Genomic DNA, 15,628 nt, shown 5'->3' with positions numbered 1-15,628 from the left:
AATCTGCATTATTTTAATGTGTGGGTTTTTTATTTTATTTTACTTAAAACACAGAGACGCTGATTGATGTGTCTGCATCGTCTGCATTCGAGCATTTCAGTGGACTTAAATAGATTATTCTTTACAATGCATTTAGTTCCCAAACAACTGACAATTTTGACCTAAATATTATTTTTAGTTGCAATAATTAATCCTAAAGTTCGACATTAATAACTTACTTTTAGCAACATCAGACGCAAGCGCACTCACAAGATCTCCCAGTTCTTACTTCTGTAGACTCGCACTAAACGGTTCATTTGAAACAGTCAGTGGTCGACTCCAGAATAGCTGCAATCGGATAATTCTAATTCGTAAATTAATCATTTGGTGTGATTTGCGATACGATTTAAAAGTTTATTTTGAAAAGATTCAGTACGTTCGTGATGAATCAGACACCGCTTCTGCATGTTGGAGCATGTGATATATTATAGGGAGTAATGATATGTTTTATGAAATGTAGTGAAGTTAAAAGTACGATCTTATGCTTTGGAATGTAGTGAAGTAAAAGTAAAAGTTACTCAAAATAAAACTGCTCCAGTAAATTACAGATACTTGAAAAATTTACTTAAGTACAGTAACGAAGTAAAGCTACTCTGTTACTGTCCACCACTGTAGAGAATCCCTTCTGTATGTGGCCTTACAGTATTAACTAATCCAGATTGATCTATCCCACATATATTATAACTGCCACTCCCATTAATTGGACTGGGATGGGAGACCCAACTAGTACCCCAGAATAAAGATATACCCCACGCTAAGTGAATAAAACAACTGAAGGCTGACATAACAAAAGCAAGATAAACATTTATTTATGATAAAACCAACCATTAATGACAGTAATACATCAGAAGCACTTACATGAATTCTCAGAGACCAATATTCATATGAAAATCTACACTAAATAATGTTGGGCCGGACCACAGTGCTCAATTTTGACAGGGATCAACCTTTAATTCACCATGAGTACAAGGCTCCAAAAAGGTTCAGCACACCAACGTCAGAAATCGAGGTTACACTGCATCAACCATAAAGTGCTTTGCACCAGCCAGTGCACACGGATGAAGGAACGCACAGAACCTGGTATAATGACAGGCTACACTTTAGGCTAGACCGCCCGCACCAACACACAGCAGCAACACACCCTGTAACGCCAGCACAGTCTGTAAAAAAAAAAACAAAAAAACATGTGATATACATATACTCCATTTACCTGCCCCTTATACAAAATAAACCACATAAAAATCACCCCACCACATCTCACGACTCACATCAACACCAATGTGAGTAGCTTCCACGATTCAGTTACTGGTGACCACATGCACACATGCACTTCCACACGTGGGACGCCAACACCTGGCTGCCTATACTCACTTATACTCCTGGTTCCACTACCCTCCGTTTCCTGTCTAAGCCGCCAACAAAGCGCAAGATCCGCCCTTAAGACCTCCTACATTTAAGCCCTTACTGCTCATTCTTGAGTCCTAAAGTCCCACTGGCTACATCTACCCCCCTTTTACAAATATCACCGTCCCGGTGACCATGCTCATATTGCCGGAACCAACCACCACATGTGGCGAGACATTAGACAATACCGTAGCACTGAAGACTGCTTGGACTATAGACTTCTCCACTTGTAACTATTGTTACACCACCGACCAGGGTAGGTTAAAAGGATTAGGATGGTGATGCGCTGTTGAACGTGAGTTCGCCTGACCAATTCCAGGCCCATCTCCTCCTGTACAACCGAGGGTGTTGAAGGGTTATTTTCCTGGGTCACTGGTGAATGAATTACCCTTTGTAGTGGGATCTCTTGTCTTACTATTACCCAGTCACCAGACAACTCTTCATACATTGGCATGGCCGAGTCATCAGGGACAGTACTATCCTCTTCTAAGGGTGCAACAGTAGACACCATTGGTGGGGGGGGGGGGGGGAGTTCACCTTGGGTGGAAGGGGTCTTAATTCGGTTCGGTGAATATTTTTCTCTAAGCCCGCCTGGTCTCACGGCTTGATTTTATACAATGTCACCACGTCATCCAGACACCGAACCACTACATAGGGAATGGAGTCCCATATATCTTGTCTCTTATGTCTACCTTGGGATGATTAGGGACAGTGTTTGGAACACCACGTCCCCTACAGATGGCTGCCACTTCTAAGTGCTCCCGAGCATCCTTATAGACTGAAGCCAAGTGTTTCTGATGTTCATCGACCCAATCGCTTACCCCTCCCTCCACTGACTTATCCTTCTCCACACCGAGGAGGGGGTCTATTGGTAGGTGGGGCTTACAGCCACACATTAGCTCGTAAGGAGAATTTCCGGTAGACTGGTGAACCGTGGTGTTGTATGCAATTACTACATGAGGTAAGTGGACTGGCCACCGCCTCTTCTTTGTTGCAGGCAGTGTGCGCAAAAGATTGTGCAGGGTTCTGTTGAATCTCTCACACTGTCCATTGCCTGCTGGGTGATATGGACTTGTGCAAGACTTTTCTATCCCATACAGCTGTCACAGATGTTTGAGAAGTTCTCCCTCGAATTGTTTCCCTTGATCAGTGTGAATACGTTGCGGGACACCATAATTATAGAACCACTTTTCTGTCAGTACTTTGACCACCGTTCCTGACTTTTGGTCTGGTGTAGGGAAAGCCTGTGTATACTTGGGAAACACATCTGTGATCACTAACAGGTGTTCAAATCCATCACTAGACCGCTAAATCTAATGCAAGGATTTCCAAGGGCCTGGAAGCCATTAGGCTTCCCATGAAAGTCCTGATTTTTGGTTGTACTGCTTTGGCAGTTACACACCGGTCAGTTTTTCTACCACTGTTCAATGTCTCAATGCATAAATGGCCAAAAACCACGCTGCTGAACCAGGCTGGTGGTACGCTCCACCCCCTGATGCCCATGGTTATCACGCAGAGTAGTTAGCACCTCTGTCTGTAAAACTTGTGGTACCAGCAGCTACAAGCATGGCTCCCATCCTCCAGGCTCATGGGTGGCACGATACAGCACCTCGTCTTTCTCCTGGATCCGGGCCCACTGTCGAACTAACTCCACAACAGTGGGTGGTTCCTGTGCTCGCTCAATTCCTGTAGGGGGTACGCCTGATTGCCAGTAGTGTCTAAAGACACTAATCACTGGATCTAAAATCTGCAGACTTTTCAAGTCCACCCTTTTCCGGTGGGGAATGGCCTCGATGGCGGAAGAGGTGGTCAACCATGACCTACCAGGCTCCAATGAGTGGCTTTGGATCTCTGCGGGAATAATAATTCCAGCTGCCACCTCATCCATAGAGCAAGGGGACGTATCATCTGGCAATCTTGATAGGGTGTCCGCATTTTTGTTGGTGGACCCTGGTCTATACACCACTTTAAAATTAAACAAAGCCAACTGTGATGCCCAACGCTGTTCTACAGCTCCAAGCTTTGCTGTTTGAAGGTAACAGAAAGGGTTATGGAACCCCAATGAGATATTCTCTAAATTTTTCAATTACAGCCCATTTCAGGGCAAGTGACTCCAATTTCATTGCTCTATAGTTGGACATGTTCTTTTCTGTAAGTCGCAGGCCACGGCTTGCATAAGCTATAGGGCAGTGTTGCACCCCCCTGCTCCTGGGACAACACCGCCCCCAAACCCAAGCTACTGGCATCAACCTCCATTACAAAGGCCTGCTGAAATCCCCATATCCCAAAACCGGTGCACTCACCAGCTTATCTTTTAATGTCTTAAACGCTTATTCACAGCTCCAATCCCAGTAGCTATGCAAAGAGCTGCCAGATCAAGATGGAGATGGTCTTTTTCACCATGGCTGCAACTTTGACACTAGTTTGTGGAGGGGGGCTGCATATTTTGCGAATCACTCAACAAAACGACGATAGTAAGAGGCAAAGCCTAAAAACGACCTCAGTTGCCCGACTGTTGTTGGGGTCTTCCAATCTTTGACTGGACTGATTTTATCTGGGTCTGTAGAGACACCCTTAGCTGATATTACATGCCCCAGGTACTTAACTTCTGACTTGAAGAAATGGCACTTACTGAGCTTTAGCTTCAGCCCATATTGCCATAGTCGGTCCAAAACCAACTTCAACTGCCGTAGGTGCTCCTGGAAAGAGGTAGAAAAAAATGACCACATCGTCCAAGTAACAACGAATGGAAACTTTGGTCGCCATAAAATCCTCTCCATTAAAGGGGTCATGACATGGGTTTTTTTATTTTATTATTATGGTCCCCTAGGTGCAATTATAGTATTACTATAGTTGAAAAAAAAAAAAAAAAAACTTTTAAAATGTAGTGAATTATGACATTTTCCCACCCTGTTTCTCATCCTTTGATTCAAACAGTCTGTTTTGGGTTGTTTCCCCTTTAAGAGTTCAGTGTTAACGCCCACTGTTATGATTGTAACGACATTTGACGGAACATTTGCGGATTGAGCGTAACTGTTTAGTAGCGAGTGATGCATTCGAAGCGATGGCTCTTGCAATGATAAAACCTTATATGTTTGAGCCGGAATCAGATGAGGAATCAGAGGAAAATGAACCATCACCACAACAACGAAGACTGGATCAGCCCGTGTCCACATGGAAAGTGAAACTATTTTGAATTAATAAAAAAATTGTAACCCGAGACACTTGAAAACGGTTTATTGTTGCATAATTATTCTATAGTTTAATATGCTAACAGTTCAACATTATTTACCTAATTTCAATGAAATGATAGGGTGTACTGCGGACAAAAATGCATGCACAGGCCATATTTGAAGATGCAGCATTGATAAGGCAACATTTTTAATCTTCTATTACATGTAGGCCTACTAGAAAGGCGACATATTTTCAAGATTCTCTTATACAAATAAACTGCATCCATTTTTCCCTGACGTCAGGATCTTTCGGCAGCGTATTCAAAGATGTTGTTTGTCCACAGCCAGGAACAGCACATCTGCGTGGCATTGTAATTTTCCTGTACACAGACCCACTCGCTGTCCGTTGACTGAACACTTGTGAGGCGCGCAGCGCGACAACGATCCGAAATGAGCGTAGTTGTCTTGTGCTGGAGGCGGTCATATGCAAATGGTTGGAACGTCACTTCGCACCGTGACGTCACTTCTTACCATGGATCCAGAACGAGCTGTATTTAGAGCTTGATTAAATAAATGGCTCGTTTATAATGGGGAGGACGTCTTAAGCTATGAAACTTGCAGGACGTTTTAATGGTACAAAGACCTCTTATATTCCAAAAGATCAAGGCAAATTTGGTTTCTCATTTCATGACCCCTTTAAGCGTTGGAAAGTCCCCTGCACATTGCACAAACCAAATGGCATTCGATTAAATTCACAGAGGCCAAATTGGGTACAAAACATAATTTTTGCATTGTCAAATAGCGTTGCTCCAGAGAGTGCATCCAGTGACTCTTCAATTCTTGGTAATGTTAAAGCATCACGTCGGGTTTTAGCGTAAAGTTGACGATAGTCCACACAGAGGCTTGCACTAAACACACAAATGCCGGAGCGCGCACCAGCCAGTGCGCAAGGATGAAGGCACACACGGAACCTGGTATAATGATGGCCTACACTTTAGGCTAGACCGCCTGCACCAACACACAGCAGCAACACACCCTGTAACACCAGCACAGTCTGTTAAAAAAAAAAACATGGGATCTAAATATATTCCATGCGTAAAGCAGGGGACCGTCTCAATGTCTTTTTGACTATACGCACCTGGACACGAGTTTACTGTTTACCCGCCCCTTCTACAAAATAAACCAGATTATATTCACCCCACCACATCTCACGACTCACGTCAACACCACACCCTTTAAGGAAAGCATACTGCCGGCGTTACACTCCACAACACTTCCACCATTCAGTTACTGGTGACCGCATGCACACATACACTTCCACACGTGGGACGCCAACACCTGGCTGCCTATACGCACTTATACTCGTGGTTCCACTCCCCTCTGTTTCCTGTCTAAGCCACCAACAAAGCGCAAGACATGCCCTTAAGACCTTCTACATTTAAGCCCTCACTGCTCATTCCTGGGTCCTAAAGTCCCACTGGCTACATGTAAGCGATTTGATAACTACCACTGGGCTTTAGTCACTAAGTTATTCTGTCTAATCAGACCACCCAGTCAGATTTAAGGGTTAGGTTTAGGACTAATATCAGGTCTAGGGTCTTGTACACCTGGGGATTCCAGGCACTGGACATTTTTTTCAAAGGATCAGATGATCTAAATCTGGAAAAGTTCTTTATTTTTTGTAACTGATTTCAAAAAAGCAAACCTTCTCATATTCTAGATTCATTGCACACAAACTGAAATATTTCAAGAGTTTTTTTAGTTTTAATTCTATATTATAATAGTTATAATAAATAAATAAATACATACATACATATATTCACACATTATATATATATATATATATATATATATATATATATATATATATATATATATATATATATATATATATATATATATATATATATATATATATATATATATTCTAAACAGAAATGTTCAAGTTCTCCAATTATGCACTCAGTACTTGGTTGGAAATGTTTACACAAATTACTGCATTAATGTGGTGTGGTATGGCGGTGTTTAGTCTGTGGCACTGCTGAGGCATTACTGAATTGCTTTGATAGTGGCCTTCAGTTCCTCTGTATATTTTGTCAGATGTTACTTATCTTCCTCTTCACAGTACCCAATAGATTCTCTGTGAGGTTCAGGTCAGGTGAGTTGACTGGCCAATCAATCGCAGTATTATATTATGGTCATCAAACCACTTGGAAGTGGTTTTGGCACTGTGGGCAGGTGCTAAAGTGTTTTTTGAGATACTGAACTTTTTATTTTCCTAAGCTGTAAATCATAACCATCACTTCATCTACAGCGATATCATTGACTTGATTGCAAATAAATGCACAGACACTATTTAAACTGAACAGAGATGACATACCTGAATTCAATGATGAACTGCCTTAACTGTCATTTTGCATTATTGAGACACTGTTTTCCAAATGAATGTTGTTCAGTGCTTTGACGCAATGTATTTTGTTTAAAGCACTATATAAATAAAAGTGATTGATTGATTGATCTGAATTAAAAAAAAAAAAAAAAAATGTGTGCACTGCATCTAGAATATAAGAAAATTTGCTTTTTTAAATTAAATTACAAAAAATAAATACCTTTTTTCATGATATTCACATTTTTCGAAGATGCACCTGTACACATTTTGAGTAATGCACTTTAGTTGTAATTGACTAATCACTCTGGAGATGCAGGAAGTGACATAATGACACTAACACTAACTCTAATAGTATTTTTAAAATCACTTAAAGCATGTGTATCCATAAATCTTATATCTAAAAGCTAATTCTAACATTTAATTGGTCTCCTCAGGTGATTCTAAAAAACAGACAGACCCGTTGGGAACAGCACTGGGAGTCACCATTCCTCTGATTTGCTTTCTTGTTTTGGTCATAATATTGTTGTTGATAAAGGATCACAAGAGGAATTCTGAACTGAAGAAGAAGAAAGACAGTCTGTGGGCTGAAAATAACCCCCTTACTCCTCTACCTGAGGGGACTTGTGTTGCAGAGGATCATTCCTAGTATTAGTGCAGTAATACGCAATTACATACACAAAATGTTGTTACTGAGGGATATCTATTTTCAAAGTTAACTTACCCCTACATTTAAGGATAATGTATTTGCATTGCTATAAATCCATTTATTATGAGGCAAGATAAGAAGAATATTTAAACCAGTGTTTCTGGTTTTGTTTCAGGGACTTGATTTTACATACATACTAAACAAGAGTGTTTGTTTATATGAGCATGACAGATGTAACAGCCTTGTCTTTACAGTTTGAGCATCTCTTGAGTTTCGTTTCGTACTCTTAACTATTCATTAATCTGTCCTGAAAACATATTTCATGTATCGTAGGTTGCATTTTACCTCGCTTAGTTTTGCTCTTTGTTTTTTGAGAATGATATTTTTTAATGCAACCTCTCCATGCTAATTTCTGCTGAGTGAAAGAAAAAAAAATATGTGCCAGCAGTTTGTTTGTTTGCACAGTCTTCGAAGTCAACATAAAAAACATAAGAAACATGTTTTCCAATTTGTATATATTTTTTTTTTACTTGGTTTTTGCAGTTGTAATTGCATATTATTATAGAGTTCACATTTGAATTGTGCTGTATACATAACATGGCTATAATAAAATTGAAGTTATAGTTCTGATGATGCCATATTTTCAATTGAATGCAGTTCAGTTTATGACATTTACCTTTTCACTCGTTTTACTTATTAATGGGCAGTTCAATAGCAACAGCAATCACCGCACATGCTGTGTAGACATTTCCATGGTAGACGGGAAGTCAAGATGCTCTGAGCAGATCTGTTTAGCAATCACTATGCAGTGGTTGTGGGTTTTTTTATTTTTTATTTTTTTGCTCAAGACTGTTGGGCTGATCTCACAATGAAGTCAAAGAGGAAAATGCTTTCTTTGCAAAAGCACGGCGCATGACTGAAACCACTAAAAGACATTTGGTTTTTAAAGCCAGTTTACTGTCACTTTTTTGCCATGGGAACCCTGGACAGAAGAAAGCCATGTCATGGTTTATGATAAATGTGTGTAGTTTTTAAATGTGTTTTGTAATCGATTTTAGAATCTGTTTAACCCTCTTCAGTCAATGTATGGTACTGCACCTAAATAAAAGCTTGTCTGAGATGTCAGCCCCACATTCGGACACACCTTATTTAGAATTGTAGTTTTAGATTTTTAATCGTAAAATGTTTTTTAGAAAATATATTGTAAATATAAAAAAAAAATTGTATTTGGTCAAATAGTATTTTTCTTTTTCACTTTTTATAACCTTTTACACTTTTAGAGTCTTCTTTAAAAAAAAAAAAGAGAGAGACCAAACATAAGTCTGTTTTTCAAAGCATTCAAGATTTGCTACAGTTGGATTTGAAAATGTTCTATGCTCAAAAATTTACAATAGACAATAAATGGATTATAACTACGTTATATATATATATATATATATATATATATATATATATATATATATATATATATATATATATATATATATATATATAATAAAATAAAAATATATATTTTCATACTGTTATTGTCTTTCACACACTACGACCCAAAAAATGTTCCAGTATCTATACGCTTTTATATGGTGTAAAAGAAAACAACTTTTCATGTATTTCACACAGCACTGTATCTGCAAATTTAGTTATAGCCACAAACATGTTTTCTGCATAACCACATTTTCTACTTCTGCTTATATCTTTTTGTTGAAATACTTATATAGTTTGTTTAAAAAATAGAGTCCCTTATGGAGAGAGACTATATAAGAACCTTATGTTCACACACAAAAAAAGTTATATTTAAGACGTTTACTTCACTTTGTTTCTCAAAAGAATCTTGCATCATACTGAAGATATGGATACACATCACTCTCTAGTGGTGAAAAGTGTCCTCACAGCATCCAGTGATTTCATACCATGTTATACAGCAGTGGCTCCCAATCCTGGTCCTGGAGAACCCCAACACTGCACATTTGAGATGTCTCCCTATTCAAACACACCTGATTCAACTCATCAGCTCAGCAGTGAAGACTCCAAGACCTCAAATGTCTGGGTCAGATAAGAAAGACACCAAAAGTGTGCAGTGTTGGAGGTTCTCCAGGATTGGGAACCACTGCTATACAGTCTGCATCACATGTGCAATGGAATCTGCTACTGCAGGTTATGACTACACAAAGGTTGTTTGCTAACTGTGATTTATGAGCTAAATAATAAAAAGTGATTCATTTAGTAATGTGTGTCCTTATAGTGTAACCAACATCATGATATTCCATTCTCTTTTATTAAAGAGGCCATTTTTGCTTAAGGGCCCCAAAGAATGAATGTCCATCACCTTACCATTCACCTAGCGCCATCTAGTGTTGTAACCGAGCAATAACATTATAAGGGCACACAAGAGACACACTATTCGTTGCTCATAGTTAAGTTAAAGAATCGGAATGAGGCACTTGGACAAATGTTAACTCATTGTATTTAACATAAAGCTGTTTGAACATAGCAAAGTTTGAGTGAGGGCAGATAATCACCATCACCACCTACTTGTAAAACAAAATTTTTGTTTGTTTGTTTGTTTGTTTTTGTTGTTTTCCAGAACAAACTTGTGGAAAATAACAAAATAAATGCCATGCATTATATGCTCATGCCCTAAGATTAGACAACATGTTTAAAATGATGCCACTGAAAATGAAACAGGTCACAGTTCAAAAGTTTGAGTTAGTTTTTTTGTATTCGACTGGCTAAAAAAGAAAACTGGTTGTGATTCTGTCACAGATAACACATTCTGCTTGGATATGATGACACCCAGGCGGATGCAGTCACAGATGCTGCCTTGTGTGGCTCTCTAACAGCAATAATAAACATCAAGTTCCACTGAAAAACGGAAACAACCACAGAAATCCATTTAAACAATATTTCACTTTTTTATTTTAAATAAATGTTAAACATCTATTCTGTGCGAACAGTATAATCAAACATTTTTACTGCAGAATACAATGTGGATTATGATAACCCTGCATGGATTGTCCAAGCATCTATGTATTGTCGATTTATATGCAAGCATTTATATATTCTTTATATTTGTCAGTTGCATGTAGCTGATTGCACACCTATATTATTACTCTATTACTTAAACATAAATGTAACAAATTGTGCATTATGAAATGATTTGTGCATAAGGCTTGGCCTGGTCTGAATGTTTTTCCACATTTTCTGTGCTGATATCTGCTGAATGGCTATTACATTCTTAGAAGCAAAAGCCTTTCATTACCGTGAAGCTTTCTGAGGGTTCACATTTTGTGTTTGTCTCAATTCTCTTACAGTTTCAGATATAATACGTGTAGTAGTAAGTTTTAGTATTTTTGATGGGGTTTAACAACTAAAGAATTTGTTCCAAGTAAGGTAACTGTATGTAGTATAATGATGCATCCCCTGTATCTTCAAAGCTGATAAGATATAGAATTACACCACTTTTTGATAAGATAAAAAACAAAATCATTAAATTAAGTTAAATGTGCAGTGGGTCCTAGCGCCCCAGTGTAGTGATGGGGACACTATACTGTCAACAAGCACCGTCCTTCGGATGAGACGTTAAACCGAGGTCCTGACTCTCTGTGGTCATTAAAAATCCCAGGATGTCTTTCGGAAAGAGTAGAGGTGTGACCTCGGCATCCTGGCTAAATTCGCCCATTGGTCTCTGACCATCATGGCCTCCTAACAATCCCCATATCTACTGATTGGCTTCATCACTCTGTCTCCTCTCCACCAGTAAGCTGGTGTGTGGTGGGCGTTCTGGCGCAATATGGCTGCCGTCGCATCATCCAGGTGGATGCTGCACACTGGTGGTGGATGAGGAGATACCCCCTGTCTATGTAAAGCGCTTTGAGTATCTAGAAAAGCGCTATATAAATGTAAAGAATTATTATTATTATTATTAAATGTAAAAAAATGTGCAAAGGCATGATTTTGTGCATGGTCTATAAGACTGTATTGCATGCAGGCAGAGAATTATCTTTATTATTTTACAAAACTAAGAGCAGATGAAAGCGTATTTTATGTCATACATCACAAATACAGAAAGACATTACGTGAATGTTATACCTTTCAATTCTTAAGAGCTTTCGGTTGTACTCTTAATTTTGGCTCTTGTTTTGGAGCGTGTGTTGACTTCTGACGTCGAAGGCGTTGGGGACACAGCAGTATGCAGCTCAAATGGGGGATCGTCTTCCTCTTTTACTTCCCTGTCCTCACATCCGTCCATCTCTGTCTGATGTTTTCTGCAGTGTTTCTCAAAAGTGGACATCTTCACAAAGATTGTGTTGCACACCTTGCAATGGAAAAGCTGCTCTCCGTTTTGCAAGTGCAGTTTGAGCTGCAGATAGGAGGAATGAGCGAAGGCCCCCGAGCACACGCTACAACACAGCATCCCGCTGCCCTGGTGGCTTTTCTCGTGTTGTTTTAGCATGGACACTGACCTGAAGCCCTTGTTGCACGTGGCACTGTTGTATCTTCCCTCTCCCAGCTCCAGAGCCTGATGGTTAAGCAGGTGGGCTGACGTGCGGAAGGCCTTGCCACATTTCTCACACTTAAAAGGGCGCTCACCTGTGTGCAAGCGCAAGTGTATAATAAGTCCGGCCTTTTGCGTAAAAGCCCTTTCATACTGTGTGCATTTGAAGGGTTTTTCACCAGTGTGGAGCCTACGGTGGGTTTTCAGGTGTGAGGCACAGCCGAAGCACTTATTGCAATCTGGGCATTTGAAGGGTTTCTCACCAGTGTGGATGGTCTTGTGGCGCATAAGCTGGGACGATTGCATGAACATTTTGGAACATGCACTGCATTTGTACTTCCTCTCTCCGCTGTGAGAGCGCAGGTGCAAGGCAAGGTGAGCCAACGAGATGAAGGTCTTGGAGCAAAGCCGGCAGGTATGAGGCTTCTCCGCAGCATGGGAGCGTTTATGTAGAACCAGGCGAGAGGTGTGCAGCTGCTGGTGTCTGGTGAGCATGGATATCTGGGCAAAAGATTTGTCGCAAAGGCCACAAGGATGGGATCGAGGCTTGGAAGAGTGAGACATGTCGGATTACTCAGAGCAGAACAAAAGCCATCACACCTAATGACAAAAAAACATTAATAAAACTTATAGTTTAGTCTGATTATATGCTGTCACACACAAAAAATTTTTTTTATGCCAAATAAATCTGTTTTAGTAATTCAATATACCACTTGCTAATTCTTTATAATTATTTGTGAAATTGATTCAATTTCTAAAATAAAATTATTTTTACATCCATTTTTATTTTTCATTGTACAGTGAAACATTTATTACAGGTGCAATTAAGGGGCAGTATTGAATGGCAGTCATTGCCTACTCGGATGGGGGGGGGGGGGGGGATCCACATATTTATTCTAAATAAACATAATAATAAAACATAAATTAAAAAATAAAAATGCCTCTTGTAGTATAACTAATTACATATAATTAAATATGAACTGACAAGTCCTTTGAATCAGCTCTTGGTTAAATTAAGGACTTATATACAATTTTTGAAATCAATATTTAAATATCAAATACATTATCATATGGCCTAGCTAGAAGATATTTACCAGAGCCTAAACTTTATGCAGGGCTCCTACAAGGGTGAAATGTATTTTTCCTGGCATTTGATGTCTCAGCTCAAGGTTGGAGTTGCACTGTATTTATTAGTGGGACAATATTCATACAATACTACAACCTAGAAATAATTTGCAGGTCACGGCAGCATGAATTATGTGCCCAGCTACATCTGATTCAAATATTATGCTAATTAACAGTGAGCGGTGGTTTCAGACATTACAGTGCTTCACGCGCACTGACTCTTATTCTTGTCTGAAAGAATGAAAAGACCGAGCTGACGGTTGAGCGATTCGGCCAATCAGATGAAAGCAGCGTTTCAGCTCCGCCCACAAGAGCGAATGAAATATTGAAGCCATAAACCGAAATGATCAAATCGTGTACAGGCCAACTGTCTTGTCCATGTTCTCTCACTTGAATCCTCTCGAATCTTGAGTCTCTTGACCTTCTGCAAGGCCCGCCTTTTTCATGCAGTGATTGACATGGTGCGAGGGGGCGGACACGTGATCGGCTCGGAATGCATTTTCAGTGTACACATTGAATTTTGCTACATTCATTGCGGGACATTGAATGAAAATGCAATCGTAAGTGTCTTGACTGTGAGTGTTAATACAATTAAGAAAAATAGCATTTGAATGATAATCTTGAACATGTTATACATATCTAATCATTTCTGTAATACATTTTAATTTTAATTTTTGCAACTTATAAAGCGTTAACATTAGTATTCATTTTACAAATTAAAACTAGTGTGTGAAATGGCAAAGGAAAATTATGTAATTTATTTTTCATTATCATTTTGCACCATACGTTGCACAAATGTATTGGAAAATGTAAACTGAAATTTGAAATTTGTTCCCCTGTCAGACTACAGTTCCATTGGTGTTTGCCTTCGTGCAACAAACCGCCTAAAGACCATCAGGAAGGAATCATTATTCATGGTACTGAGGAGGTCCAAGTGCACTGCTCTAGTAGTTAGACACTTAAAGATTATCCCCCAGCGTTTTTCTGTGCGTCTCCCAATTTTAATCAGCATTGGCCCAAAGCAGTCTACACCACATGAGTAAAACGCAGGTTTGTGGAGACGGAGACGGGCAGAAGGCAAGTCTGCCATTTTAGGAATAGGTGCCTGTGCCCTCCAACGCTGACAATTCTGGACACCCATGCTGGTGCCGACGAATGGCTTCACGGCCATAAATAATCCAATAATGGTGTTGGATTTCGGCAAAAACACGCTCAGCTCCTGGGTGATGTAACTTACAATCATAATGCTTAGTCAGTAGACGGGTGACTGGATGATGAGCGTCCAATACAATGGGGTGTAAGGTACATTCTTCTATGGACTCAGCTCTCATCAATCGACCTCCCACTCGGATTAAACCACTAAATCTGTCCAGTTCAGGAGCTAAGGTAAGAAGATTACTGTCAGAAGACACTGGCTTCCCTTTCTCCAAATGTTGATAGTCATTGGGAAAAGACTCCTGCTGTACTCGCTTGAGAATAAGGATCTCAGCTTGATTCCCTGTTAGTTCCTGGATTTCGGCAAATCTATTGCCAACAAAAACTTTGTAATGGCATGATTCCGAGTTCAGTCAGGTAAGACTAGTGGAGGAGTCTGTCCACAACACCGTGGTCTCAATTTGCAAAGTCAATTCCCTCTGAAGCAATCTGGCTAACTGAGCAGCCACAAGAGCTCCACAAAGTTCCAGTCGAGGAATGGAATGAGAACGTTTGGGTTCTACTCAGGATCGAGCTACCATGAAAGACAGGTACACTTGGCCTCTTTTGTCAGTGGTCCTCATGTATGCCACAGCTCCATATGCCTGTTCTGAGGCATCTGAAACGATGTGAACTTCATGTATGGCACCATCCTTCTCCACCACAGGAGGGACATAAGTCCTAGGGAGGGTTATGCTTGGTAGGTACTGAAGTTCATTCTCCCAGATGCGCCATGACTGCAAAAGTTCATGAGGTAAGTTTGGATCATCCCAACCCCTCTGCTTATTCCATAGCTGCCTAATGATGACCTTGGCTCGAGTAGCGTACGGCAAAAGAAGTCCGAGAGGGTCATATTGAGTGGCTAGGACCTTGTAGATGTTCCTGAGGGTGGGAGTCTTATACACGACAGGGCGGCTCTTGAATGACAGTTAATCATTCTGCCAGTTCCAGTGTAGACCTAAGGTTGACTCTGATATGTCGGTCTTGTCTTGAGCTAACCAAAGTTCCAAGCTCTCAGCTTGAGCTTCTGTGGGTAAGTGACTCAGAACTCCGGGAACATTGCTGGCCCACTGTCATATCTCAAATCCAGCTGTAGAAAGCATCTCTCTCAATCCGTCAACCAGATACCTCGCCACTTCAGGGGTGCTCAGACTCTGAAGGCA

At 40.1% G+C, this 15,628-nt stretch overlaps 1 protein-coding gene across 1 annotated transcript; it reads right to left on the bottom strand.

Moving 5' to 3' along the window:
• Positions 1 to 11,750: 11,750 nt before the first annotated feature.
• LOC113108089 (oocyte zinc finger protein XlCOF19-like) lies at positions 11,751 to 12,710 on the bottom strand. Its single transcript, XM_026270906.1, has one exon. The coding sequence runs from the start codon at positions 12,708 to 12,710 to the stop codon at positions 11,751 to 11,753; it is 960 nt and encodes a 319-aa protein (XP_026126691.1).
• Positions 12,711 to 15,628: the final 2,918 nt, after the last annotated feature.

Source organism: Carassius auratus, chromosome 9 (genome assembly GCF_003368295.1).
Source record: "Carassius auratus strain Wakin chromosome 9, ASM336829v1, whole genome shotgun sequence".
Lineage (NCBI taxonomy): Eukaryota > Metazoa > Chordata > Actinopteri > Cypriniformes > Cyprinidae > Carassius > Carassius auratus.
This window is presented reverse-complemented; position numbering and strand designations above follow the sequence as displayed.